General features: G+C 57.0%; 1 protein-coding gene across 12 annotated transcripts; it reads right to left on the minus strand.

Moving 5' to 3' along the window:
- Window positions 1-971: 971 nt before the first annotated feature.
- Window positions 972-27245, minus strand: DMTN (dematin actin binding protein). Of its 12 annotated transcripts, XR_011502058.1 has the most exons (17): window positions 22806-23089; window positions 22386-22491; window positions 21661-21887; window positions 11297-11499; window positions 10950-11024; window positions 10434-10589; window positions 9486-9530; window positions 9018-9117; window positions 8573-8629; window positions 8171-8320; window positions 7267-7394; window positions 6527-6632; window positions 3147-3211; window positions 2922-2977; window positions 2522-2587; window positions 2216-2296; window positions 972-2057 (listed from the first exon to the last, which is right to left on the minus strand). XR_011502058.1 is itself a non-coding variant. In XM_014867168.3 (16 exons), exons 2-16 carry the CDS (start codon window positions 11312-11314, stop codon window positions 1944-1946), a joined length of 1218 nt encoding a protein of 405 aa, XP_014722654.3. In that variant the 5' UTR covers window positions 11315-11499; window positions 19550-19826; the 3' UTR covers window positions 972-1943. The 12 variants fall into 12 exon arrangements, 1 of the variants encoding a protein (XP_014722654.3); XR_011502057.1 differs by lacking the exon at window positions 22386-22491 and having other exon boundaries at window positions 22806-23062; XM_014867168.3 differs by lacking the exons at window positions 21661-21887; window positions 22386-22491; window positions 22806-23089 and adding exons at window positions 2763-2770; window positions 19550-19826 and having other exon boundaries at window positions 2929-2977.
- Between the last annotated feature and the right edge of the window lie 98 nt (window positions 27246-27343).

The following is a 27343-nucleotide window of genomic DNA, read 5'->3' on the forward strand; positions in this document are numbered from 1 at the left end:
CGCTCAAAGAATTAAAGCCACCTGTCCTGTTGACCTCACAGGTTGTTGAAAGGATAACACAATGTTGCAGATGTAACAGAACTGCAATGGAAAGTGATCGCTCTCATTTCAGTGATTCTTACCCACTTTGCTTTTGCTTCAGCCCAAGGGGCTAGAAACTCGCCCCCGGGGTAGGAGACTTGATTCAGTTCCCAGCTCCATCCTTAGGCTCACCTGCTCCTGCTGATGGCATGCCTCTATACGCGCCCGCACCTAGGTTCTCTTCCAGCTGGGTGAGACCGGCCCCTCCCCCAGCACCCACCACAAAGTCCCCCTGATCTTCCAATAAAATCTTGAGCCCCTGCGACAGGCCAGTCCCATGTCTACCTCCCCTGGTAGGCCTCGCCAGGTCAACGAAGACCAAATTACCCCCTCCTCTCTCGGCCTCCACTAGTCGCTCCTGCTACATTTCATCCATCACTTCTCCATTCCTTAGTGTTCCCTGCCTGATCCTCGACAATCACATCTGTTTGGCCTTTGCTGTGTGTTTGGCCTCAGGGCCTCAGTGGAGGCAGCAGAGCAACCTCCCCTCCTCGCTGGCTCTCCTTCCAGGCTCCAGAGTGTGCATTTCTGCCCCCTCCTCCGTGCCACCATCACACAGCCCCTGAGGGAGGGGAGGCAGCCAGGATCCTGCTAGACTAGCCCCTGCTTGTGTGGCCCAGGGTTGGGGCAAGGGCAGCGAGTGTGCCACCCCTCCACCTCCTCCAGCCCTGTGTCCTCCCCATCTGAACCCTCGCTCATGTGCGTTCCCTCAGCCTGGCATCACCTGTCCCTCACCCGGGTCTGGTGGCTCATAAAGAACAAATAGCTTTGGGGACCCAATGCAACCTTTTAATTCCAAGCAGAGTCCCCCTCCCCAGCATTGTCACACACACAGTGGAAAGGGATGCCAGGGTCTGGGCAGGAACAAAACCCAGACCCAGGCAAAAAAAATATATATATATAATTATATTCACATATGTCTTTGAGAGAAGAAAAGCGGGGACTGTGATTGAGGTGGGGCAGAGTCAGGTGGGGGAAGCAGCTGGGGGGCCCCGATAAACTACATTCTTCGGACAGCATGGTGGAGGTGCATGGGAGTGGACGGGACCTGGTGGCCAGGACACAGCCTGGCCTCTTGATCCCATCCCAGGGAGCCTGCAGGGCTGGGTTCTGGCCGGGCCCTGGGTGCTAGAAGGTAGGAGCCTAGCTGACTTTGCCTGGAGGCTGATGGTGAGCTGGGTTTGTACAGGCAACATCTCCACTCCAAGCCAACACTTTTGGGGAAGCCGCAGGGCTGAGCAAGGGGCTTCGAAGCTTGAGGGTCACAAGGAGAGGACAGGGTGAGCTGGAGGGCAGGACGGCCTCAGGGCTAGAGGCTGAGCTGGAGCCTGCCCTGCTAGAGAGGAACAGGAGGCCAGGGCTGGGGAATGTGTCCCAGGTGAGGCGAGAAGGCGTGCCTGGGCACCCACAGGGTCCTGGGGCTCTCCTCCCGGCCCACCTGCCTGCTCCCTACTCTCACCTCCTCCTGCCCACCAGCTGGTGAAGATAGCCGACAGCCTGACCACTAAGCGCCATGTTCCTTTCTCCTCACTCTCTTCTGGGGACCTTCATGTAGGGGCAGGGGCAGGGAGGGGCTGCAAACATTAACTCTGTGTGTGCTGGAGTCCAGACGGGTTTGGCCCGTGCAGTGAGGACCAGGCATGAGAGGAGGCAGCCCCTCATTCCTATGGGGAAGAAAGCCCCTGGGCCATACACCAGCACTGCAGACGGCTTGGCTCCCCTACACCTGGGGAATGGAGCCAACCCCACCTCTGCCCCACCCTCCTGCTCCCTCAAGAGATGATGCTTTGGGGTCTGGTGACCCCAGCTCCAGAGCCCTGAAGCAGCAGAGGTGAGGGTCAGTCACGGAGAGGGCGGGGCAATCAGAAGAGAGAGGCCTTTTTCTTGAGTTCGTTCCGCTTCCACAGCGCCAGCTTGCTGAACTCTTCTGGTGACATGGAAAATACCCTTGAGAAGTCCTCTGCTGACAGATGCCTCTGTGAGGGGGACACAGAGGCCGCTTAGGGACAGGAGGCGGGGTGGGCTTGGGCAAGTGACTAAAGGAGTACTCAGACAGGCCCCAGGCCCCGCCCACCAGGCCGGGGAGGCTGCCCACTGGTAGCCCTACACCCACAGGCACATTTCCCCTGTGTACCTCAAGCCTCATCCGGTCCACACCTGGAGGCAACTTGCTTCGCCCCTTATTGGTCACCACCAGCATTTCGTAGGGATAGATCTGGGGGATGGGAGGGTGCCGGCTCAGGCTCAGGGAGTTTCCTGTTGATGTAACCCCCTCAATACCCTAGGCCCCCTTATCAGCCTGCAGGGGCCACAGGGGCTCATGCCATTTTGCCGTCCGTCTCCCCCAACTTCCCTGCTGCCCCCCATCATCTCCAGGAGGACCCCTTAGCGCATTCACTCCCCTGGCTTCTCCCCCAGCGGCCCCACCGCTGCCCCTCACCTTCTGCTCCAGCACACAGGGCAGGGAGTTCCCCCGGTCCATCCTCCCCCTCTGGCCCTCTCCGTTCTGGGGAGACCAAAGCCGCAGTGAGCCAGAGTGGGGCAGGGACACCTCCCCAGCCTTATCCTGGGCTTCTCATGTCCTCACCAGGCAACTCTGGCCCACACCCCCTCCCCTAATACTGCAGTTGCCCAGCTGTGGCCTCGGAACTCTGGTGCTCCGTGCGTTCCCCTGCACTCACCTGCAGGCCTGTGGGAGAGAAAAGTCATTGTTCAGAGGCAGCTCTGAGGACAGCAGGCCTCCAAACCTGCCAGCACAGCCTCCCAACCTCCAGACCTGGGCTGCCCGAGGGTCTGCTTAAGACCCTTTCCCAGCTCGCCTGGCATCAAGAAAGCCCTGCCTCTCACCTGGGCTCCCACTTTCACTCCCAGATGGGCTGAAGTCTGTGGACTGTAGCTAGAAAGGACACAAAGGGATCAGTAGGAAGCTGGAATACTCTGCCTCGTTCCCCTTCTCTTTAAGGGTCTCCCTGCTCCCCCAGGATGCCCAAGTAGCTCAGGCCCTCCGAGGCCCCCACGTGCACACTCTTCCCACGCAGTCCATTATCACTGGTCTGCGACCTTACCCGGCTTAGGGTGGTCCTGCCGTAGGCGGGGAGAGAAGACGACTTAGACGTTCCTGCATGCAAAGCTGGAAGAGAGCAAGAGCCGGGCTCAGTCCCTTTGGCCCGACTGTGATTTCTGAGAGGGCTCCCTCCCTCGCTTCCCCTGCCATGGGCAGGCAGTTAAGGGTGGGCGTGGGGGAAACTGGTGGGCCTCTGTTGGCTTCCAGCTCCTGCGAAATGCTTTCAGCAAGTGACGTGCTGGCAGCTCTGAACTGACTCTAATGCCTTCCCTCTCCCACTAACAGAAGTGCACCCAATACACATGGGGGCCAAATGCCCGAGTCATAACTGATGTCAGCCGGTGACAGATGACGAGGCTCACCATCAAAAAATGAACCTCTGGGAAACAAAATGAATCTAAAGTCTAGTCAAAATAAGCAAATTATTACAACTTTATTATTAGCAATGTTAGTAATCAAATTTCAAACATTTGATGTTATAATGCAGAAACAACAATTTTCTCAGCACTCTCAGCCCCTAGACTGCACCAGTGGTCAGTACCCTTCACATCTGCTCGATCAGATGTCACTGTCAACTTGCACATTTCATGACATCACTAAGCTTTCAAGCACTGCAGATTATAACTCAAGAAACTTGGTTTTCAGTAATAGGTTTTCCTAGAAAGAACTTCGTACCTAAGGATCTCAGTTTAGGGAGATCTCAGAACTCCTTCATCTCCAAGTGCTAGAAATTGTTGGCATTCGATAGCAATTGTTTTGATAAACATTTTTGTTTAAAACGTTAGCCTGGATAGACTCAAAACTGTAAAGGATTGTCTTCTTAAAACATTCTTATAAAATCTGTTGTTTGATGGGGCTGGCCTGGTGGCACAGCAGTTAAGTTCGCACGTTCCGCTTTGGTGGCCCAGGGTTTGCTGGTTTGGATCCTGGGTGCAGACATGGCACCACTTGGCACGCCATGCTGTGGTGGGCGTCCCACATATAAAGTAGAGGAAGATGGGCATGGATGTTAGCTCAGGGCCAGTCTTCCTCGGCAAAAAGAAGAGGATTGGCGGCAGATGTTAGCTCAGGGCTAATATTCCTCAAAAAAACAATAAAACAATAAAAATAAAAAATAAAATCTGTTGTTTGGAAGTTTGTTTGGTGAGAACAAAATGTATTTTGGGGACCTAGTTTTTTTTTCTTAACACTTATTTTGGTATAGAAAATTTTCTCCTTCCACAATCATCATTCATCACTGGAGCATTTCACTTCTGCGGTAAGTATGTGTTGCTACTACAAGTGACGGAGAGAAGTGCAGCCTACAAAGCACATAAGAAGATTTTCACTCTAAATTACTTCTGGAATGCTCATTTATGTTTGAAAGTGACCATTTCAATGTTACCATGACATCAGAATGACATGCCTTTCATAATTCTGAAATTGCTGAGATTGATTAGTTATGACAGTAACCTACGCAATCATATGGTCATTGATCACATACCAGTTCAGGGATGCCAAAAATGATAGTGAGGTAGACATTTGGCTATTCAACTTTGGAAGGCCAAGACGGAAGTTAAAGAGCCAATTTTGACTGAATTCTGGTGGAGCAGGAAGACTGCATGCAACCTTGGCAGCATCTCTCCATCGGCCTCATTCTTCAGGCCTTCGCTATTTATTCCACATTCTCTAAAAAGGCCTACTACCGGAACTCTTCCCACCCCTACTGAAATGTCATCCTGGCAGCTTCGGTGACCCTGTGGATGTCCTAGTTACCTAGGAACCTTATGGCTCCTTGAATCCCCAACCCTAATACATCAGGGAGCCCCTTCAGATGGCTATCCCCTGGGTCTTGTCACCCACAACTGCTTCACCTTGACATCTGAAGCCCAGATACCCATGCTGTGGCCACAGCGTCCTTCTTTGTTGGCAGCTTCTCCTCAGCCTCATTCCTAGCACATCTGTTCGTCACTCTCATGGGCACCTCCAGTGTCTTGACTCCAACCCTCAGAGAAAGGTCTTCCGAGGCCAGCCTCCCACATCCTGAGGCTGGGTCTCCTTCAGGACCTCACACCCAGCGCTCCACCTGGATCCCCTTCCCTCTCAATCACATTTCTTCTCACGGCCTTATTACCTCATATAAGCTGAAGACTCTCCCTGAGCCCTGACTCGCCCCTCAAGCTTCCAGCTCAGTCAAACTCGCTCCCACCTACATACACTCCAAAGGCAACATGTCCCAAACCAGTGTCTTCCTCTTTGCCCCCAAACCTGCCTCTTTCATCCTCTCAGTTCCAGGTTTGATCACCTGGTACCCAAGACAAAACCCCAGTTTGTCTCTCCCTCGTCTCCCGCTTCCAGTCAGACACTGAGTCCTGGTGATTCCATCTCCTATATAGTTCTCAAACCCATTCCCTCTTCTCTGGACCTATGGATATTTTTAGCCCATATCCAGACAACTGGAAAGTGTGGGAGACTGACTCCAAAGATGGCCCGCAACATTACGCCCAGCCTGCATGGTTTTGTGCGGTTCCTGTCGTCAGAATGTGGACTCTCTTTCCCTCCCTTGAGTCTAGGCTTCCCAGCGAGCTGCTCTGAGTAGGAGATTGCAGGAAAAGTGAAGCTGTGTGGTTCCCGAGGCCAGGCTTTTAGAGGTCTTGTAGCCTCCAGTTGGGGTTCTCAGCTCTCTCCTCTCCAGCGGCCACACTCTAAGGAAGTCCAGGCCAGACTCCAGTGATTACAGGCATAGTGTCCAAAGCCCTGGCCAGCCCGTCTCTCTGGCTCCTTCCTGCCACCCCATGGCACACTCCGGGCTCTGTGACTCCAGGCTCCTGGAGGCCCTCTAAGCAGGCCAGGCTGTGTCCCGTTCCTTGTCTTCGCTCCCACACTGTCCTCTGTGTCTGTGATGCCCTTCTCCTCCTCTCACTTTGCCTCCTTCTTCACGACTCAGTTTGGCAGCTCCAACCCTCCGACCCTGGGCCTGTCATTGTCCTCTCAAAGCACCCGCTGTGCACCTTCCATCTCAAAACACCGCTACACTGACTGAAACCCGTTTCCGTGTCAATTCTCCCACTGACTGGAAGCTACTGGAGGACAGGACTCGATTTTTTTCACTCTTTATAATCCCCAGTGCTTAGCACATAGACACTCCATAGATGTTTGTTAAATTAAACAAAATTTACTGATTCTGCTTCAGCTGATACCATCTTTTATCATCTAGTCTTGTTCCATGACTGGTGTCCTCGCTCTAGGGAGAGCGTGAGCGCCTGGGGGCAGCAATCTAGTCTTCGTTGTCTCTAATCCTGCAGCAGCACAGTGCTGGGCACATGACACACAACACACACCCTATTCGATTCTGGCCTCAGGGTCTGGCCAGGTGACCCTGATCCCCTCCATGGCACTCACAGGTATGAAAGGGTGTCCGGTCAGGCAGAGAGCGGGTCTTCCTCCGGATAGGCAATGATTTTTCCATCTCTTCTTTCAAGATCATCTTTCCCAAGTTGGAAGTAACCTGGGGAGGGAGAAAAGAAGATGGATCCTGGACTTTGATACTCGTTTCTTATCTCCAAAAAGTTCAGAGTTGGGTATACTGCAGGCAGGACTAGGGACAATTTTCTGAGTGGCTGGGCCATGCCCTGGAGTGACGGAGCTGGTCATTCTGGTCGGATGCACTGCCACCTTGGGTCTGGCCACCCTCAAGAGCGAGGAGTCAGAGCTGCTCAGTGCCACTCTACCCCAGTGGGCTCCCTGTCCCAGATCACGATGCCCAGAGCACAAGCCCCTGTCACTGCCAGTGGCCTTCCCATGACACCCAACGCCCTCTCTCTTCCCCTGCAGACCAGCAGCCTACTCTCTCCTTTCTCCTCCTCCCAGGAACTACTCAGCCTAGTGAAGGCTGGTACTGGTGGGGCCACCCTTTTCTGTGCTTTTGACCCTAATATTAACTAGCATTCCCCCCAAAACAGCAGTGAAGTTCTGGTGTCCCTTCGAAAGCAGTAACTGGAAATCCCAGGAAGGAAGAGGAATTCCTCGCATGTTCTGACAAGGATGCTCTTGAAGCATGAACCCATTTAGAAGAGAATAGCTATGAAACCAGATGTTTGTCCCCAAGAAGACACGGTGGCAGGGGGATAGCGAGATGCTACCTTGCTGAGCTCCTCCCTCTGACGCTCCCTGAGCGCCTTCATCTCCTCCCCGGAGTCATCATCTTCTTCCTCCTCCTCCTCCTCCTCTGCCCCTCTCCGTGACGCCTTCCGCCGCCTCCATTCTGTTTCTGGGAAACACGGGCAAAAGCAGGCATGTCAGTCAATCGACCATTTGCTCAACAAGTGTTTACCAGGAGCTGGCTTTGTGCAGGACACCAGGCTGCACCCTAAGGAGAACACTACAAATTATTTTTAAAAAATAAGGGGCCGGCCCGGTGGCACAGCGGTTAAGTGCATACATCCTGCTTTGGCGGCCCGGGGTTCGCTGGTTCTGATCCAGGTGTGGACATGGCACCGCTTGGCAAGCCATGCTGTGGTAGGCGTCCCATATATAAAGTAGAGGAAGATGGGCATGGATGTTAGCTCAGGGCCAGTCTTCCTCAGCAAAAAGAGGAGGATTGGCAGCAATTAGCTCAGGGCTAATCTTCCTCAAAAAAATAAATAAAAATGAAATAAAAGTAACATTTCCTAGCCTTGCAGTGAAGCTGGGTAGGCAACACATTCATACGACTTAAATTCACGGGGGACCAAGGCTCATTTCTCTTTCTCTTTTCCAGAGCTCCTATCACAGAACCTGGGACGAGAAGTTTGATAAATGTCTGCTGAGTGGGCAAGTCAACGAACAGAAAGTGAACGAATGACTAACAAATAGGGCCACTTATACCAAGAGCCATAGGGATGCAGGGAATGGCTGAGCAATGAGCCTGGAGGGCCCGAGAAGGAGGAAAAAAGCGTGAGAAGACCTGTAGGACACGGGGTGGGGTGAGGGGGCTCATGGCGCTTCAACAGGGGCTGTGAGGCGGGGTCCCGGCCTCCCTTTCCCTTCTTCAACAGTTTCTCCTACCCACGACGGCCAGCGATGGGGGGCATGGCCAGTAGTCAGTTTCGATCTTGGCTGGCTGGTTGGGGTCAGGCGGCTGGGCTGCAGGGAACTTGGATGACTCGATGATGTCCTCATGGAAGGGCTTGCTCTGAGGGCTGCCTCCCATGGACTCTGCAGGGGGAGGTCAGGGTCAGCCCACGCACACCCCGCCCGGAGGCCACCTTGGCCCACCGCCACCTACCAACTCCCTTGCCTCTCCCCTGTCACACCTATGAGACGGAAGATGTAAGGACAACCAAGAGCCCCGGGCCAAGGTTATGTGCTGTCATGAACAGCTGTCCTACGGCCCCCAGCCCCCAGCCCCTCAGCACAGCCTCCCAGCATGTGGCGGGAAGGGGCTCAGTCAGTCAGGGGAGCCCTCACCTCTCTGCTTGTAGATGGGTGGCTTCTTGTAGATATTGGAATCTGGGCGGGTGGTCTCTGTGGAGAGGGAGCAAGAGCAGATGAGGAGGAAGACATGCTGATGGTGGCCAAGGCCAAGTCAGTGAAGAGAAGGGAGACCAATGGAAGGGAAGAGGGTAGAAATTCATGGGCTCCTGCCTAGAGCCAAGACAGAACCAGAGCTCCCAGAACCGTCCCTCAGGAGGATGGGACTTTTTGCACTTTTCTCGTTGGGTGGGAGGGAAGACGCGCCTGGGCCCACCGTCTCTGGGCGCCCTGCCTGGCGTGCTGGCATCAGGGCATCTAGCCAGTCCTGTGGTGAGCATATACCACAGGGAGTGGGGGACTGAGAGAAAGGGGCTTGGGTTCCTGAAGGAAAAAACAGGTCCTAGGGAAAGGATACAACCATGCTGACAGTAAAACCTACCAGGGTGGTGGAAATGGGGCAGGCTGGTCCGGGGGGTCCCGGTGGTTCTTGGGGCTGAAGCCTGAGAGATGATTCCAGGGGACCGGCTCTCTGCCCACATCTGCAGAGCAGAAGTGTGGTTCGCTGCAGCTCCCAGATCCCCCACCCTGCTCCCTCCAACCCATGTAGATGCCTCTTCACCTCACTCTACCAGCTCTATCCTCCCACCCTAGCAGCCCACAGCCCTCAACCCTAGAGCAGAGGAAGGGTGTCCAAGCAGTGGACCTGCTGATGGTACCTGACACAGGCAGAAAGGGTTAAATGAGGCCATGGATCAGACAGACAGACGGACACAGATCTGGCCAGTGACAAGGTCCACCGATTCCGTCAAGCCCTGGGTTCTGCAAAGCCCGGTCTACCACGTGTGGGGAAGGGCAGTGGGGCCCCACCTGAGCAGGGCTGCGGAGCATCAGGCGCGGGCACACTCACCTCTGGGGATGGTGGGGGGGATGTGGATTTGGGTGACAGAGAGCGCTGCGAATGGAGAGGAGGCTGGTCAGAGCCACAAGGGTAGGATTAAACTCTTGTTCCTAGAACCCCAGATGGGCCACTTCATCCCCCACCTAATTTGGCACCCTTTGCCTGGCCAATTTCCAGACCACCTCTTTTCTCTCATTCACGGTCAGTTCCCAGGGCTGGCCCTCTCTCCTTCTCCCTCCTGGTACTCTCCTGGGCAGGGCCCTAAGTCTTTCCCTAGGAAGCATGAAGAAGCCATGGATCTTGGGACAGTGTGCTCTGAGGGCCAACTGAAGATGGTGGCGACCCTGCCCTCAGGGCCTAGCAACGAACGGAGGGATAAGACTCACAAGCATCCCGAATGGAGTCCTCGCCAGGTATTTAAGTCCCCCACAGCCTGGCCCCATCTCACGCTCAGCCATGACACTACCCGCTCAGCCATGACACTACCCGTTTCACGAATACAGTTTACAAGGTACCTGCCATGCGTTATCTTGTGCACTTGACCACCTGGTGAGGTGGACCTGGTGAGGTATCACCTGTTTTCCAGGAGGGGAAACCGAGACTACACCGACACACAGCTCACTCAGCTAGGACTTCCAGCCTCCGAGTTCAGTGTTCCTGAGCGCTTTCCACAAATTTGCTCTCTCTGCCCACTCCCACCCTGCTCCTGCAGGACCCCCTCTGTGCTGTTCTTCCACACATGGCCCTCCTGCTCTCTGCAGGGAGCCACCCCACCTCTGGCCGCTCCGCCTGCTTTCCACAAACACTGACTGGTGGATCGCTGTGCACAGCTCCCTTTCTTGTTCTGGAGTCTGGCCGCCAGGAAAGAAAGCACGACAGGGGTTCTGCCTGCCACCCAGTGTGGCTAGGGGAGCCCTTCCCTCCAGTCCTGTCCAAGAGGAACCTGCCACCCCTCACCTCCCGGCTCCTGGGCAGCTCCACGTGTTCCAGGAGAGAGTAGGTAAAGTGGGGCTCGTAGATCATGAGGTCAGGCCGCTCGATGTCCAGGATGGCCTTGTCCTTGGGGATGGCGGCCAAGTCCTTGTAGCCCAGCACCTGATTGTCCATCTTGGCCTAAAGGGAAATGTGAGAATGGAACAGAGGTGCCGAAAGCCTCACCTAGAACACTGGCCTTACAAGCCAGACTCACTGTTATTAGGAAGAAAATGGGCAGCCATTTTAGATATCAGCTCTTATGAGTTGATAGTTCTGTTATGTTAATTTTGAGGGTTTAGGTAGTCACGTTAAAAAAAGGCTAGTCCATTGCTTAGTATTCTGGGTACAGTAGAAAAGGGGCGTGGGGAACCTTCTCTGGATTTTGGGTTCTCTCTGCAGGACCACCAAGGAGGCTCTGAGTGAACCTGCCCAGCAGCGGGCTGTCCCCCGCCCCTCCCGCTCCCAGCCTGAGGGTGCTGGTGGCGGAGAGGTACTCACCACGACGATGGAGGGAGAGCCGGGACCACTGGAGCCTCGGGAGGAGCTGACGCTCCCAGGGGAGGTGAGTGGTTGCTGGGGAGAGCGAGAAGGCGAGCGGGTGGGAACGTGCGTGCATGCGTGCGAGGGCCGGGCGGCCGGCAGGGCCCTTCGGAAGGCGGAGGACCGGCCCGGGGAGGGGGCTGGGGCTGGGGCAGGGGGGGTTCCCTAGGCCTCTGGGCCCTGGGGCGCGGCGCTGCGGGCAACCACCAGGTGGCACCATCGCCTCCCGGCTGACCCTCCGCGGGGAAGCCCGGCCCCACCCGGGGCCCGGGTCCGCGCTGCCCGGTGAAGGCGCCGCCGCGCACCTTCTGCAGCCGTTCCATGCGGCAGGCAGCTGGCTGCTCCGGTCGCTGGCAGAACCCTGGACGCGAGGAGGGGCGACAGGGGTCAGGCGCTGCGGGGTTCCTGGGCGCTGCGCGCGCGGGGCCGCGAGAGCAGAAAGGGCGTTCCGCCGGGCCTCGGCGTCCTCATCCCTCGGGACTCTCCAGGCTGCAGGCCGGTGAAGGGCCTGGGAGGGGAGGGACGACGCGCCAGTGAGGGCGGCGGAGAGCAGGGCGGCAGCGCGCCGGGGCCCTCCTGGGCTTGCCTCTCCATTCGCTCGGCCTGGGGAAAGCCAGCGCGCGTGGGGCCCGCGAGGCGGGAAAGTGGAAGCGCTGCGCTTGTTTTTGAGCCATTGTTCTCTGGCTGGAAAGGAAATGACGGCAGGGGCCAGCCGTTCCGTGCAGCCTCTACATCCCTGCCTTGTCACACCTGCCCTGCCCTGGGGCCGCAGTCCCGTTTCAGACCCAGGTTTTCGCTCCCCTCCGCCTCTGCAGAGGCTGTTCTCCCTAGCTCTCTGCTGCCCCTTCCTCCCACTCCCCATCTATCCGCCGCCGGCTGTGCCACCTCTCCCTCGTGGCCCAGGAAGGTTTAACACAAGACGACTCGGCAAAACCTATGAGGAGGACACACGGGTAAGAGAGGATGGGAATGAAGCCACCTCCTCGTGAAGCGGTCAGATCATTGGCTGGGAGCTGTCCCTCTGCCCTGGGTTCTGCCCGAGATGAAGAAGGGATCGGAGGCTGGAGGGAGCCCGCGTCCGCCTCTCCCTGTTCCCTGTACAGCAGTCAGTCTCACTTGCAGGCATCTGGTAAGGCATTGTTGGGGCCAAGGCCACATCCCAGCTCGGCAGTCTCCTCAGAGTGCCCACGCTGAGGCTGCCTGCCGAAGCACCGCTTGGCTACAAGTCAGCACCCCCTGGCTCCACAGGAAGGCATCCTGGCCGGCACTGCTCTCTCTGTTCCTAGGGCATTAGGGCCCGTCTGCTGTGGTAGATCATGAGTTCCCTGGGGCCACAGCCCAGTCTTCTCCTTTGTCAGTAAGTCCCTAGCAATCCTCCCATTCTCCTCTCCACATCCCTGCGCTGGACACCTTATAACAATTCAGTGAACGCCTAGCTGAGTTTCCTGCGTGATGGTGGCAGAGAAACTGTCTTTCCATCTGCTGACAATAAGCCATAGAGTGAAGAGAGCTGATGGCTACATAGGGTCCAGGGAGGAGGCAGCATAATGTAGCAGTAAGAGCATGGGCTGGACGGGAGTACCTGGGTGTGAGTACAGACTGCTACTCAGAAGCTGTGTGACCTTGGGCTAGTTACTTACCATCTCTGTGCCTCACATTTCTCATCTGTAAAATGCAGGATATTAATAGTATGTGTGTCCTAGGGTTGCTCTGAGTATCAGATAAGTTATAGCATGTGAAGTGCTTAAAACATTATAAATTCTATGTAGAATGTTAGCTATTATTATTTCTATCTTCCCAAGGACTGATGGACTTAGATAGCTTTTCTGTGGCCATTCTTTGCAACAGAGGGTCATGAATGACTGAGGTCATTGGTGCTCCCAATGGTATCACCTATTATTCTGCAGCAGGCCATTCTTCTGCTTCTCTCCACCAGTAACACAACCTGCGGCCCCCACTCCAACGTCCCTGCCTTTGCACGTGCTCTTCTACTATTCTCTGCCTACCCCCTTGTCTCCCAGATCCCTCCCATCCTTCAAGGTCCATCCTAAACCCCGCTCTAGGAGGCCTCCCCACTATTCTAGTCCTCACTGATAAGCCAGTCTCTGAACTCCAGAGAGTTAGAAAGAGAACCGTGTGACTTAGCCCTTGATTATATGCTGCCTGACATGGGAACATGTTCCCTACCCAGAATGACCGCTAACTTCTGCAGAGCAAAACCAATAAGAACAGCAATCATCTTTTGAATGCTCTTGCTAGGTACTTTGATAAGCACTCTACAAGGAATATTTTGTTTCGTCCCTAAAACAACCCTATAAGGTGGAACCGTTTTACAGATGAGGAAACTGAGGTTTGGAGAGGTTAAAAACCTGTCCAGAGCCATAGAACTGAAAATGACCTACCTAGTCAGGTGCATTGTGGGGCTAGATTAGAGTCTGCCACATTTCTGAAGGCTTTTTGGTATTCTAGAGCCAAGGCATCTCCGGGACAAGACCCTGGCCATCAGAGTCACGTTAGGTATTTGGTGCCCATAGAAAGGCTCCATTTCAGAGCTACATGCTTCTCTTGCCTTCTTAGTGCTCACTTTGTAGTGCTTTAACTAGGTGTCTGAAGATCAGAATAAAATCTAGGACATATTCGAAGACCCGTTAGCTCCCTCTCACCCCTCTCTGATCTTTACTTTGTTAACAGTCACTGTCAAACTAGCTATCCACTTGGCTTTGCCCTAGAGGCAAACACTGACCCAGTCATCCATCCATCCAGCCACCCTTCCATCCTTCCACCCTGCCACATCTGCACGTCCATGCAGTCATGTATTGTTTATCCCTCGATTCATCAAATCCTTTCTCAGCACCTATCCTGCAGCAACCACAGAGCAACACTCTGTGATGAGTCTTGTGGAGAACAGAAAGACAGTCAAAGGAACTAAGCTGCCCCACCAGCAATAAGGCATGCGGACAGATAACTCCCACACAAAGCAGAAGATTACAGGTGCCAGATAAGACAGGATAGTGTAAGGGGCTGTGAGAGGTTACAGGAGAGAGGGATCACTCCTGCCAGGGTGTCAAGAGGAGAAAGTAGAAAAGGTTTCTTAGAGGAGGAGGCATTTGAGGTAGGTCTTGAAGGATGCCCAGTTTGAGATCATGCAAAACTGAACCAGAGAAAGCAGCATGAGGGAAAGCGGGGACATGGGCAGCACTGGGTCTGTCTGGGCAGCAGCCTATATGGCTGAATCATGGAGGTCACGAGGTTGAGATGTGTTTGGGGCAGGTGGTTGGGGGCCAGATGGTGGAGGCCTTGAATGTAGACTAGGGGATTTAGATTGTATTCTGTGGGCGACAGGGGGCCATGGAATGCGTAGAAATTATTTTTCAGCAAAGAAGTGACAGATCCAAGCAGCGCTTCAGGAAAATGAGTCTGGCTGCAGCCTGGGAGATGGACTGGACGGGAAGGGGCAGTCCACAGGGGGCCAGCCAGGAAGCTGTGGTGGAAGTTCACACAGGTGACCGTGAGCGTCCAGACTTGGGCACGCCCGGAAGACGGGAAGGGGGCAAATTCGAGAAACCCTAGGAGCAGAATGTGCAAACCAGAACTTGATCTGAGAGCCCCCAGGGGAGGGGCAGATTGCAAGCCCAAGAGCCAGGAGAAGGGGAAGGATGAGCTCACGTTTTGCAGGTCAGGGCTGAGGTGAGTGCCGCAGGCGACCAGGTGAGAACGCCCAAGGAAGAAGAGCTGCCTGGGGGAGGGCCAGGCTGGAAAGAGAGACCTGGTAGCCATTGGAGCCAGAGGTGTCTCTGCACGGTAGATTGCCATGGATGAAAAAAGGTCAAAAACAGCATCCTGGGAAATACCTAGGGGACTGGAAGAAAGAAACTGCCAAAGAGGGGATGAAAGGGAGGAGGAGAACTGGTGGCCAGTTCCCTGGGGGCTGGGAGTGTATCCAGTGATTCTTTGTATTTCCAGCAAAGGCCCTGATGCACAGTAAGTATGCAGCAAACATTGGGAGAAAGGATAGAGGGAGGGGCTGAGAAAGAAGGTCACGAAGCCAAGAGCCCAGCGCCTAGAGAAGGCGAGAAGTGCCCCAGGGAGCTCGTCAGTTTGGGTGTCAAGGCCTGGTGGCTGATGAGAGCATTTTCGATGAGAGGAAGAGTGATACCTCCTTGTTAGGGTTCCGGGACGATGCACAGGCCGGGGAGGAGCGCGTCCCAAGTGTGAGCAGAGGGCAGGAGGGCCCGGGAGGGCAGCTCCGGAGGAGGCGAGATTGGCTGAGGGCTTTTAAGGAAAAGGGAGACTTGACCATGTTTGCAGGCAGTGGAGGAGGAGCAGAGAGGAAGAGACTGAGGTGAGGCCGAGGCAAGGCCGCAGTCGGAGGGAGGAGTGGGTCCAGGCCCCAGTGGAGGACTGGCTTTGAGAGAAAGTACGTGTTTCCCTAAAAGGAGAGGAAAGGGGACGCAGTTGGGTCACCACAACCCAGGTTTAGCGGGACCAGGGCAATCGGAGGCTCCTGTTTCCCAAGGGAAAATGAGAGAAGGTCAGACGCACATCTCCTGGGCGTCAGGCAATGGCTGAAGAGAATAGCAAAGGTCTGCAAGGGTCTGGGGTCGGGGTGGGTGGGGAGGGTGGGTGGCGGGGCTGGCCTGGGAGAATGCAGAGCTTCCCTGTGCTCTGGAGCCTCCGGCTGAGCCTGGGGTGGCCCTGGCACCCTCGCCTTGAACACCAGTCGGATGTGGCACAGAGTGGGGAAATGACTGTCTCTCAGAGTGCTAACTGCCCAGGTGGGGGTGGGGAACCAGGATGAGCCATGTCACACGTGTCCATGGTCATGCACCAAGCCCCACCCCCCAACATGTACAAACACATTTCCACGGGCACAGCACTCAGAAACATGATTTGAAATAACGATGTCTCTGCTCTGTGGCCCGGCCCCTTTTTATCCACAGCTCTCCACAGCCCCATGGACTCCCCTGTGCTGGGTCTTGCCCCTTAGCCTCCAGGTGTCTTCTCCCTGGGCCCTGAGCCATGCTCCTTTCAGGCCCTGTGCACCAGCGTCTGGTGTATTAGAAAGCACGCTGATAAACTGTTAATATCTTCCCCTTCCAGGGGTGTCACATTTTAATTTGGGGCTAGACTTAAGGAGTAAGGGTCTTACTGGTGAAATTTTAAGCCGGCAGGGAAAACGTTTTGGGGTGGAGGAGTGTGTGTGTGAGAGAGACAGAGAGACAGAGACAGAGACAGAGAGAGGGAGAGAGAGGGAGGGAGGAGGGGAGAGAGGGAGAGAGGGAGGGAGAGAGAGAGAGAGAGAGAGAGAGAGAGAGGGAGGGAGGGAGGGAGGGAGGGACAGTTTTCTTGGCTTCTCTCAAATCTCATTATGCAGGAGGCTGTTTACTCCACCCGCAGGTAGCCCCCTCCCCCAAAGCTAATTTCCTGGCAAGTCACCACCCGCTGTCACCCCACCTCCTCCAATCCTGCCCTCCCACCCATGCACACCCCTTGTCTAGGCAGGTGCACTCCCTAGCTCCAGCAGCCTCCTGTGGATGAGGCCAAAAGGGCAGGCTGCAGCAGGAAGGGAGGGCCGAATGGGAGGAAAGGGAAAGGACCTCGGAGGAAGGCGAGCCCAGGTGGCGGAAGGGCCCTCTCTTCGCCCCGGCTCCCATCAGACGCCAGCAGGCTCCTCACCTTCCATGTCCGCCTCGCCCTGCCCCAGCTGTGCAACTGTGCCTTATCTGAACCGCCAGCCAGCCCCGCCTCACACTGCCCACCCGGCATCTCCACTGCCACTGGAGCCTCTCAGCTGCAGGGCTGGGAGAGATAAGAGCTGCCCACCCATGCCAGCTGGCTCCTGCTCCAGGCACCCTGACGGTGGCTCCTTAGACTTGGAGAAAAGAAGGCTCAACCAGCGGAAGCACAGCCTGGGCTCCTCTAGTCCACCCTCTGCTCTGCTCCTAAGCCAACCAGCACTTGCTCTGTGCCAGGGACAGTCATACATCCTCTCAACTCTTCACACAAGCCACCGTCTTCCTCACTCAGAGAGACCGACTTGCCAAAGGCCACCCAAATAGAAGCCAAGCTGGAACGCCAACCCAGGCCTGTCTCAGGTCAAAACCAATGACTGTTCTTTTCAATAGGTCCCCAAAGATCCCAGTTGAACCTGGACTTGGGACTGGGGTCCCACGTGCTAACCTGATACAGTGGAGCCACCCAAAATTCTGCTGGCTGCCTGGCCTGTGGACAAGGACCAGGGCGGCTGGGGAGGTGGGCTCTGTACCCCTGGCTGGGTCAAGCCAGGCTGGAGGCCGGTGGTGCAGACAGGAAATGAGTTCTGAAGTGAGGCCAGCTGTCTAAGTGGGCCGGGGTCAGGCTGGGCAGGGTGGGCCCTCCCCTCCTCCTCCAGTTTCTTTGGTGTGACTCCCTGACCTCTCCTCCCCATTCCATCGCTCTTTCTGCTTTCCATCCCTTTTCCTTTTCTTTCTTCATCTTTCCTCCCTCTGCCTGTTTCCCTTTCACCCTCTCCCTGTCCCGGCCCCACCCCCGCAGTTACTGTGGCAACAACTCAATGCCAGAAATAAAGGCAGGATCCAGCTGGGTCACCAGTTCCCAAAACAGCATCCCAGGGTGGAAAGGGGAAGGGCGGACCCAGCAGATCTGATGGCAGGGGGCCGGGGCGGGGTGGGGGGGTTCGGTGTACTCCAAGGCGGGGGTGGGGGGGTGTCCATGGCTGGATGGGACACCCACACTTGCCCAGGAAGGACGGTGAGCTCTCCCCTGCTCTGGGCCAGTGGCTCATTAGAGTGTCCTTACCTCAGCCAAGCCTGGGGCCTGCACCTCTTCCCAGGCTAACAACACCCTCCCTCCCTCCTCTTCTCTCATTGTCTCCTTCTCCCCCACCCCTATTTTTTGAGCCCTGCTCTCTCTGGTAGGATGAGGGTTGGGTTCCTCTAACGCCGACACCATACAGCACCCTCTCACAGTAGTGAAGCATCAGGCAGGGGCTGGCGGACTCAGAATCTGGGTCCCAGCCCGAGAACCACCTGCTCAAGGCCCCGCCCCGCCCCCTTGCTCCTGATGACAATGGGACTGGACCAGACCCCTCTCTCCCTTCCTACCCCACACAAATATGTGTCTATTCATTCCCTTTCTCTTAGATGTCTCGCTTGGGTTTCTACACTCTGCCCTCTTTCTGTGTCCCCCAAGCCCGTCAGGCTTGCTTGGTCCCCAGCATGTTCCTGCTCTGGGCTCTATTTGTAGCTGGCCCTGTTGGCAGGTTGTGGTGTCACTTGTACAAATTGGATTGATAGAATTGGGGGAGATGCAAGGGTCTTGCATCCCATATGCAGCCTCCTGAATTCTGGTGGCATCCCTATTCTTGTCTTTGTACTCGCACATGAGCTGTGAAAGAGGAATTCCCGCAGACCTGCACTGCCAGGAGGCAGCCTGACCCAGGTGCTTGGCACGTGGCCCTGGGGAGGCCAGCAGCACTGAGGCAAGACTCACACACAGGGCATGGCACTCCACGCAGGCAGAAGGGCCATGCCAGGCTCCGCTGCAGAACGCATGTGCTGCTTGCAAGAGCACGCCCCCACTCTCCCAGTGAGGTCCCGCACAATGCCACATGGTGCCACTGACACCCACTCGCACTCACCCACCTATCCTCCCCCTAAGCACCTGTTTTCCATGCTTGCAGCCCCCCGCATCACGTGCTGACACCCCCTCCCCAGGCTGCACACATGTACAGCAACACACACAGAACCCTCATTTACCCATCCCATGGGGCCTTTCCGTGTGTCCCATTCCCCAAGCATGACTTCTTCTAGATGTGCCCTCCCCTCTCCTAGACCTGCCTCTGCTCCCCTGACTCTCACACCCTGGCAACATGGTCCCCTGGGAGGGGAACACCGGGGGCGCCTGCCAGGCTGAGGGAGGGCAGAGCTGGCAAGGAGGCACCTCTGGATCCTTGGGGGCCTGTGTGTCTGCTCAGCCCCCAGCCCCAACCAGCACTTCAGCAGCCGGCACCAGGAGAGCGCTAGGGTCAGGCCTCCAGCCTTTCCCTGCTCCCAACCTCATTCTGCATTTAGCCCTCACTCCAGCCGGGCCAACCAAGGGCTAGAAGGGGGCTCCCCAGGCCCCTCCCCGCAAAGAGCACACCCTACATCAACAGCAGTCAGGTCTCCATGTGCATCTGTGACCTGGTGGGAGGGAGGCTGGCAACCCGTCACTCTCGCTTCCCCATTATCCGGCAGAGAGGTAACAGCTCCCCAGCCTACCCTGTGCTGGGCCACCACCCTCTCACTTGGACTTCTGACCAGCATAGCTAGGCGAAGGGGGCACTGGGGCGATGGCAGGCAACACCCAACCCCTCTTCCCCAAAGCAGGAGGTTTGATCAGATCAAACCCAGCTACTCCCGGGGTCTAGCTGCCCAGGCCCTTCTCCCACTGAACAAGGGGCCATAGCTGACCCTCCCCTGGGGACCCCTGCCACCACCCAGAACCTTGCTCCCAGGCAGGTGTTGTGGCCCAAAGTACCCACAGAGCAAAGAGAGGTGGGAGCCCCTGACACCTACCTCTTCCCAGACAGTGTGGCCCAGATGCTCAGAGGCCCCGAGGCTGGAGCCGGGACAGGCGCCTTTCTGCGTAAACCCAAGTAACAGGCACCTCTTCCAGGAACCCAGACGTGCTTTCCCGGAGCACAAAGAACAGGAAAACAGCCGGCTTGGGGTGGGTGGGGGGTGAGCTGGTGAAGGAGGGGGCCTATCCTTCTGGGTCCCCACCCCCTCACCCCCACCCTGCTTCGCCCCCACCCTGCTTCTCCACAAGCCTGGTGGAGAAGCTTGGATCCCCAAGCCGGGAGTCTGCGTCTGGTGGGCGGGCTGGCAGGACGGTGGGGCGGGCGCTGGCTCCCGGCTGCGCCCTCCCCACCTCCAGCTGATAGCGCGTGGCCGGCCTGAGGGTGTGTGTTTGTGTGTGTCTGCTCTTCCACCTCAGCTCGCTGGCTCTGCTGGCTCGCCGCAGCTCAACCCATTTCAAACAAGAGGAGCATTAACCCGGCATCATGACGAAGCAGAATCGGAAGCCGACTGGGCCAGCCGCTGGCCTTGTTCCCTTTCCCACACCCCCGACCCTGCAACGCTCGCATTCTCCCACACAAAGCCTCTCGAGCCTCAGAGACAGCTGGAGTTTGAGTTCCGGGGAGGGGGCCCTACTGATAACTGCGGGCTAACAACACCTGGCTTCTCCCAGCACCTGTATCTCCTGGTCATCACCTAACAGCGGCCACAGAGGCCTCTGGGGGCCTGCCTTTCTGGGGTGCTAAAAGGCGTAGATGCCAGAATTGGTCACCCACAGTTAACCTTCTCCCGGGGAGGGACGAATGGGAGGAGGCGAAAAACCAGGTCCTCAGTGCAGGAGCCTGGGCTGGCCCTTCCATAATCTGAATCTCCTGGGAGCTGCAACGGAGCACAGTGTTGGTGTGGGTGAGAAGAACCCCATCTCTCAGCGGGGCGGCTTCATCGAAAGGGGACTGCGTGACGGGTGATGCTCAGGCCCCAACACAGAACTGCAGGGACGTGCCTTCCTGTCTCTGGAAAACCTCCACCACCCCAAGACCCTGTCACTGGCCTTCTGGTTCTCTCTGGGCTCAGAGCAGAGCCCTGTTCATTTGTGACACTGGGGGCAGGGAGGGAACCCAGCCAGCTGACCTTGGCCCTGGCTCAAGCCCCCTCTTCACCTCCCGGCAGACCTGCAGCACTTGCTGTTGCCCTGGTAACCACTGCCTACAGCAGGTCAGCTGACGGTATCAGCTGTGGGTGGGGAAATCTAGAATCTGGGGCGGGGGCGCTGAGGTATCTAAAGGGAAAATCACAGGGGGAGGGTCTTTAGGGGGAGAGGTGAGAGTATGCCCCAGGACCTCTTTCTCAAAGAGAAGCGGACAGGAGGGGACAGGTAGGGACAGGAAGGGAGGGATGTGTCTGGGTTAGTGGGAGACAGAGAAGCATGAATCCTGACGGATGGGCTCCAGAAGGAAAGGAGATATGAAGGAGGCAGAGAGCTGAGTACTGAGCAAGAGTAGAAAGAATCCAGGCTTAGCTGCTGTGTGCGGGGCGGGGGCGGGGGGCATCCCTGTGGAAAGGTCCGAGAAAGGGTGGGGGAAGAAACACAGGATCCATCTAACCGTGAAAAAATAGCCAGGAGACGACATGGGAGGGGGGTACCTTTGATGCAGCAGGGGTGGGCCGCAGCCTTGGAGGAAGGGATCCAGGCCCTTCTGGACAACCAGCCAGCTTCAGCTTTCTGTCCCTTCAGCCCCACCCTTGTTGCCCTGGCCCCACCCAGTCCTGCACTGCCCGCCCCCCACCCCCCAGGAGACCAAGCTTTTAACCTTGGGCCCTTTAGACCTGATTTTTCCCATTACCTCGGTTCCTCCCTTGCTCTCACTCACCCCCATCAGACCCCACCCCAGGAGATTTGTCTTCCAGGGCAAGGGTCCCCAGAGGTAGGGCTGGAATGAGCCGTTGCCCGGAAGGAGAGCTGTGGACAGGGCCCTGGAATGAGGTGGCTCATGAGGAACGGACAGGAGTCCCGGAGGAGGGGAGTATTCTCCTCAAGGAAACAAGCATGTTGGATAGAGTGGGGGAGCCAAGGAGAAAGGGCAGGAGCGGGGAGGGTTCTCCGGTACCTTCAAGGGCCTGGGGCGTGGGGCAGGAGCACGGCAGCCTCCTCCGTGACATACACCTCCATCCCTCGGCGCATCTCCTCTCCGCCTCCCGTTGCCAAGACAACCTGCGGCTGGGCTCAGCCGATGTGGTGGTGGCAGCGGCAGCAGGGAGGGGGGAGGAGGCGGCTGTGGCTCCTACAGCCTCTTCTTCAGTGATGGAGGGAGGGGGCCTGAGGTTGGCCTCAGTGCTGGGGGGTGGGGGTGGAGGAACTTCAGGAACCAGGCCTCCCACTGTGCCCCACCAGTCTCCCCTCCCCACTTCCAGGATTGGCTCCTGGGGCAGCCTCAGGAGAACCCTAACTCAGGGCCAGATAGCAGGCCAGTCTTGGAGAGGGAGGCAGCACTGGGCAGCGTCCCCCATTCCAGAAAGCTCAGTGTGGAGCTGGGGAAAAGCGACAGAGACCAGGAAGGGGTGGCCTATGTTGAAGGTCAGAGGGTGGCTTCCGGCAGGCAGGAAGGAGAGACCCTGGGCATGGCTGGGTGGGAAGGCAGCTGCGGGCCGAGGTCTGCCCCCACCTGATCTCTGCTATCTCTGAGCACCTTCTGCTAGTCCCAAACCCTGTCATTGCCCTCGACTCCGAGGAAAGTCAGAGCCTGGGACAGCACTCTTCCAACCACGCAGGGCCCACTCCCACCGACCCCACTCGGTACCATGTCCCTCCGCGGGCGGGGACGGGGCGCGCCACCTTGGGCAGGAATAGTCTGCTGCTGGCCAGCCCGAACCACGAGGACTGTAGAGTTAGGGCTCCCTCTGTCGACCTGAGGCGTGGTAGCTGTCAAGGTCATTCCTTGCTGAGAGGGATCAGGGTGTGTGTGTGTTGGTGGGGGGCCGAGGACACAGCTGGGCCAGGAGACCATTCTCTCCCTGCCACCCTCTGCCTCCACCTCACCTCTGGCCTCATCCTACAGAGAGACTTGCTCTGCCTCCAGTCCCCTCCCCCTGGGAAGCTCCAGTCTCCTCAAGGCCAGCTGGACAGTCCTCCCACATTGCTTGCCTGCCTCCCCATCAGGCTGGGATGAGAGAGGAGGCAAAATCTTCCCCCGTCACCTGGGCACCAGGTGCCTGTCAGCCCAGGCCCAGCAGGCTGCTGACAAGATTAGCATACCTTTAGGCTCAGGAGGGCCTTGAGGCCTTGAGGGTGGCACTTGCGTCCTACAGCAGGAGGCTGGGGCTCCTGCCCCTCTGAGGCAGGTGGTCCCAGGCCCAAGACACCTAGTCCTCAGCTTCTTTCCCCAGCAAGGTCAGTGGTGCCAGATCCTGACTGGACTCTGGCCCTGCCGCCCACTCCCTCCCCAGGGCCCGTGCAATAGCTGCTATGCCTGCTCTGCTGTCTCTCTCCCGTTCTCTCTCCCGGTCTCACTCCAGTGCCCCTTGCCCCGCCCCACGCACAAACCTGCTGGGGATGGGGACGGGGGCACCAGGGACGCGCCCCCTACGCCGTTTACACATTAACTCTTGGAAAGGCTGACTTGGGCAGCTGGGCGCCTAAGGAGGAGGGAAAGTTGGGGAAGAACTGGGCCAGGAGAATCAAAGCCAGGACGGAGTCTAGAAGCGAAGCTTTCTCATCAGAGTTTGGAAGCCACATCCTCCTAGCTCTGAGTCCTGGACCCTTTCTCTCCCGGAGTGAGTGCAGAGCCTCTGCTCCCAGCATGCGCTGCCACACCAGCCTCTCCCCCAAACACTGACCCGGCCATTGCATCTGGTCACTCCCTTCTCAAAGCCCCTCCTTATCTCCTGCCTGCCACAGCATAAAGACCAAACTCTCCATAATGTGACCCAACCATTTCCTGCTACTTCTCTACAAACGTTCTCAGTTCTAGACAAACGGATCGACTTCCCCGGAACACACCTTGCACTGTCCTGCCTTCCCCCGAAGGTCTTAAAGACCATGCAACTCCAGCCCTTCCTAGTGTTCCCCCCCCCCCCCCCCGCCCACCCCCGTGCACTCTCCTACCTCAGAATCCACGGTGCCTGGCTGGGGAGTGGAAAATGTCCGACTTGAGGTGTTGAAGACAGGCGAGAATCTAGACTAATTCTCACTAGCTGTGGCTGTGGGTGAGTTAACATCTCTGAGCTTGAGCTCACCCACATATGACGTGGGAATAATCTTACCCCTAAATAAGGTGTTAGATGTGACACACCTTGTGTGCTCCTGGCACACCTCTGGAGCTTTGTATACATCAGTGTCCTTATTTCCAATACCTCTTATCTCCTCTTTCACTTTTTTGGGATGTGCCAAACTCTGCTTTGCTATTGTAGGTGTGAGAGAGAGATTTCCAAAAGCCCTGTAAGAGAACTGCCTTTGTATGGGTTTATCCCTCAATTAAATTTCAAGTGTCTTGAGAGCCTGACAGGGGATGACACAATATCTTGACCACCTTTTTTACTAACTGAAGGGCTAGCACAGAGCTTGTACATTGTAGGGAATAAATAAATATTTGGATTAACTGCTTAGGGCCCCTCCCTGCCCGAGTCCACTGAAGGACAGAGGACGGAGGCAGGAGGGAGCTTTTCATCCTGTCTCCACTTTGAGGGACTGCAGGGGCTGGGCCAATGGCTTCCTTCTGGGCCTTTGGTTGGTTGATTCTTTCAGGAAATACTCACTCTGTGCAATGTGCTGTCCTGGGTACCATGGGGGAGGCAAAGATGGACTAATTCTACATCCGAGGCACTTGCATCCAACAGGACTGTGACACAAGCATAAACAAGCACAGTCTGGACAAGCAGTGCCAAAGGACAAGGGCAAGTCAATGGCGGAGGACCAGCGGCAGTGGAGACTGCCACTCACCTTGGGAGAGGGAGGAGAGTCCACAGAGCAGGGTTGATGGCTGTGGTCTGGACCTGCGGGCATTCTGCAGAAGGGCTTGCCAGGCAGTGGGAACAGCAGGAATAAGGATGGGCATGGCATGCCTGTTGGATGGCCAGGGCTGCAGGCTTGCCAGCGTTCTTGAAGTGGAGTTGCAGGGGTGGGGCTGGGCAGGGGGCCTGGGCAGGGATGGTGCAGGAGTCTTGAAAACCATGCTGAGGAGTTTGCTAGTGCTCACGTGATATGGGCAGGGCAGGGCTGTGGTTTCTGGTAGGGTCAGGTAAGCTGAGCAAATGGTGGACATCCTGGGGGGGCGCGTGTCAGGAGGCGGAGAGGGCATTTGGAAAGCTACTGCAGTAACTGAGACAGATCCCAGTGAGGTCTGTCACATGCAGGGGGGTAATGGTTGAGATGGTGGGCTGCTCCGAGACAGCGTGAAGACAGGAGAGAAGAGAACGGCAGAAATCTTAGGGAACCTTTCCAAGAAGAACCTGGAAAGAGAGGAGTCCAAGTGGCTAGTGAACAGAGAAAAGACAGCCCGTGGCAGGCTGAGGGAGGGAAGAGCTTCAGAAAGGGGTGGTCCTCTGAGGTGTCCAGGGCTGTGAGGCTGATGACACTGAGGTCTGAGGCAGGCTTTTGGCTTGGTGACTGGGAGGTCACTGGCCATTGGAGTCTGAGGGACAGGGTTGAATAGAGTGACATAAGTAGAAGCCAGCTTGTGAGGATTACAAAGGGGGTGGATTTCCCCTCTGACTCCCTCTTTGGCGCCCCCCTGCCTCATCCAGCTGTTTGGAGGGAAGGACAGAGGAGGGGAAATCAGAGAAGGGGCTATTCTTAGGTAGAGTTCTTGGTAATCCTAAAAAGTCACAGGATTCGAGGCACACTGCTGCCGTCTCCCTCCACCTTGTCACATCCTCCCTGAAATGGCTGCATTCATGATGCCCTGATCTTTCCCCACTGTCACCACCACCACCTGCACACATGCTTAGCAGGTTAGGGCACAGAAACAACCAGGGCTGGGTGTCCGCAGTCCAGGGGAAGCCTTCCCACCACATCCACAGATACTTTGACTCCCACTCAGGCCTGTTACTAGAGATCCATTCCTGTGGCTTCTTCCTTTTAGCATCTTTGAAATCACCACCAGTCCTGAGGGAATGAGCTGAACAGACTTCCCCAGGGTATGAAGAGACACCCTGGGTATGGAGTCTGGACTCCGCAGAGGCACTAAAAGGTGCAGTGAGAAGGTTCAGAGAGCCAAGCCAGCGACCAAGGCCACAAGCAGGCGCCCGAGGGCCAGGCATGGGGCTTGAGTGGGGCAAGGGCACTCTCTGAGATGGCAGGGGCCTCCAAAGCTGCCCTCCTCCCTCACCCTTCCCCATTCTCTGTCCCGCCCTACCAGGTCTCACCTCAAAAAGCAAGAAAGGAAACAGTGAGGGCTTTCTGGAGCCGGCCCCCAGAGGCCTGTCTGTGCTGGGGAGGTCACAGAAAGGGAGGGAGGGGCCGGAGAAAGGCAGAGAAGAAAGAGGAGGCCAGACAAAGGGCCCCGTCCACCTTTGAAGCTGTCTCTAACCCGAGTCAGGGAGGGGTGGGGGTGGGCTGAGAGCCCAGCTGGGGGGAGGCAGTCTAGAGTTTTAAAGAATGTCTCAAATTCCTGCGGAAATCAGAGGGATTGTAAGAGCTCCCCCTCCCCAACACACCTCCTTCTCAGCCCCCCAGTCCAGTCCTTCACACCTGGGGGCCCCAACCCTTTGTCCTCAGGTAATTGCTGGGCCTTGCCCCTGCGCTTCAAATCCCATTGAACTCGCCAGTTATCAGCTGTGGCTCCAGACCACCCTCCCTACACACCCCCCAGAAAACGACCCCCACCACGGCCGGGCCCCCTCACCCCCAGTCTTCACCAGGATTAAGGGTCTTTGTGATTGGAGGGGAGAGAAAAAAGCAACCTGGTGAAAAGCAATTATGACAAGCTGGAGGGAGAATGTCCTGCGGCGTGGGGGACCTCCCTCCTGGCTGCTGCCCTCGAATTGTCTGGAGTTGCGGTGTCAGACCCGACTCCAGCCCTCACCAAGGGAGAGGTGAGGACCTCCCCACCCCTATCAGTCTGGGCCACTGCTCCACTCACCTCCCACTGTGACTAAACCAGGCGACTCCGCACTCCCTATTCTTAACTTGTTTCTAGGCCATTCTCGGGAGAAGCGGTGTCTTTCATTCTTTTTCTTCCTTCTCCATAATCCCCTTCCCCATCATATTCTCAAAAGAAGAGGGAGGGGAAACTGAGGCTGGGGGTCCATCCGCAGAAGAGAGGGCTCAGTGAATGTATGTCTCCTGACCAGCATACTGCGGGGGCCTGCTAGGAAGGGCCTCCCCCTTGACCCGATTAAAAGCCAGCGCAAGAAGGAAAAAGGCCGCTTTTAAGGCCTTAGTTCCACCTCCCAAATACACACCTGGAGGCGGAAGGCAAAGCTCCGAGAAGCTGGGAAGCTGAGGCGGCGGCCCCCATCCCCGGCAGCGCTCCCCTCTGGAGCGCCCCGGCCCGCCGCACGCCCCGCTTGTCCGCGCCCTCCCCACGCCGACCCTCCTCACCGGACGAAAGCGCGGTCCCGGCTGCAGGCCGCTCCGCCGCCCCGGGGCTCGGCTGGTCCGCGGCCCGACCGGGAGCGCGGGCCGCCGAGAAGGCCGGGAAACCCGAGGCGCGGAGGGAGGGGCCGGCCGCCCCGGCGCAGGTGCGCCTCCCGGCCCGCGGGACCCGCTCCGCTGGCGGCCGCGCCCACCTGCCGCCGCCCGCCTCTCGGGGGGCGAGCCGGGCCCGGCGCGGTGTCGCAGGGGGACCCTGCACC

This window comes from Equus asinus, chromosome 3, assembly GCF_041296235.1.
Source record: "Equus asinus isolate D_3611 breed Donkey chromosome 3, EquAss-T2T_v2, whole genome shotgun sequence".
NCBI classification, from domain to species: domain Eukaryota; kingdom Metazoa; phylum Chordata; class Mammalia; order Perissodactyla; family Equidae; genus Equus; species Equus asinus.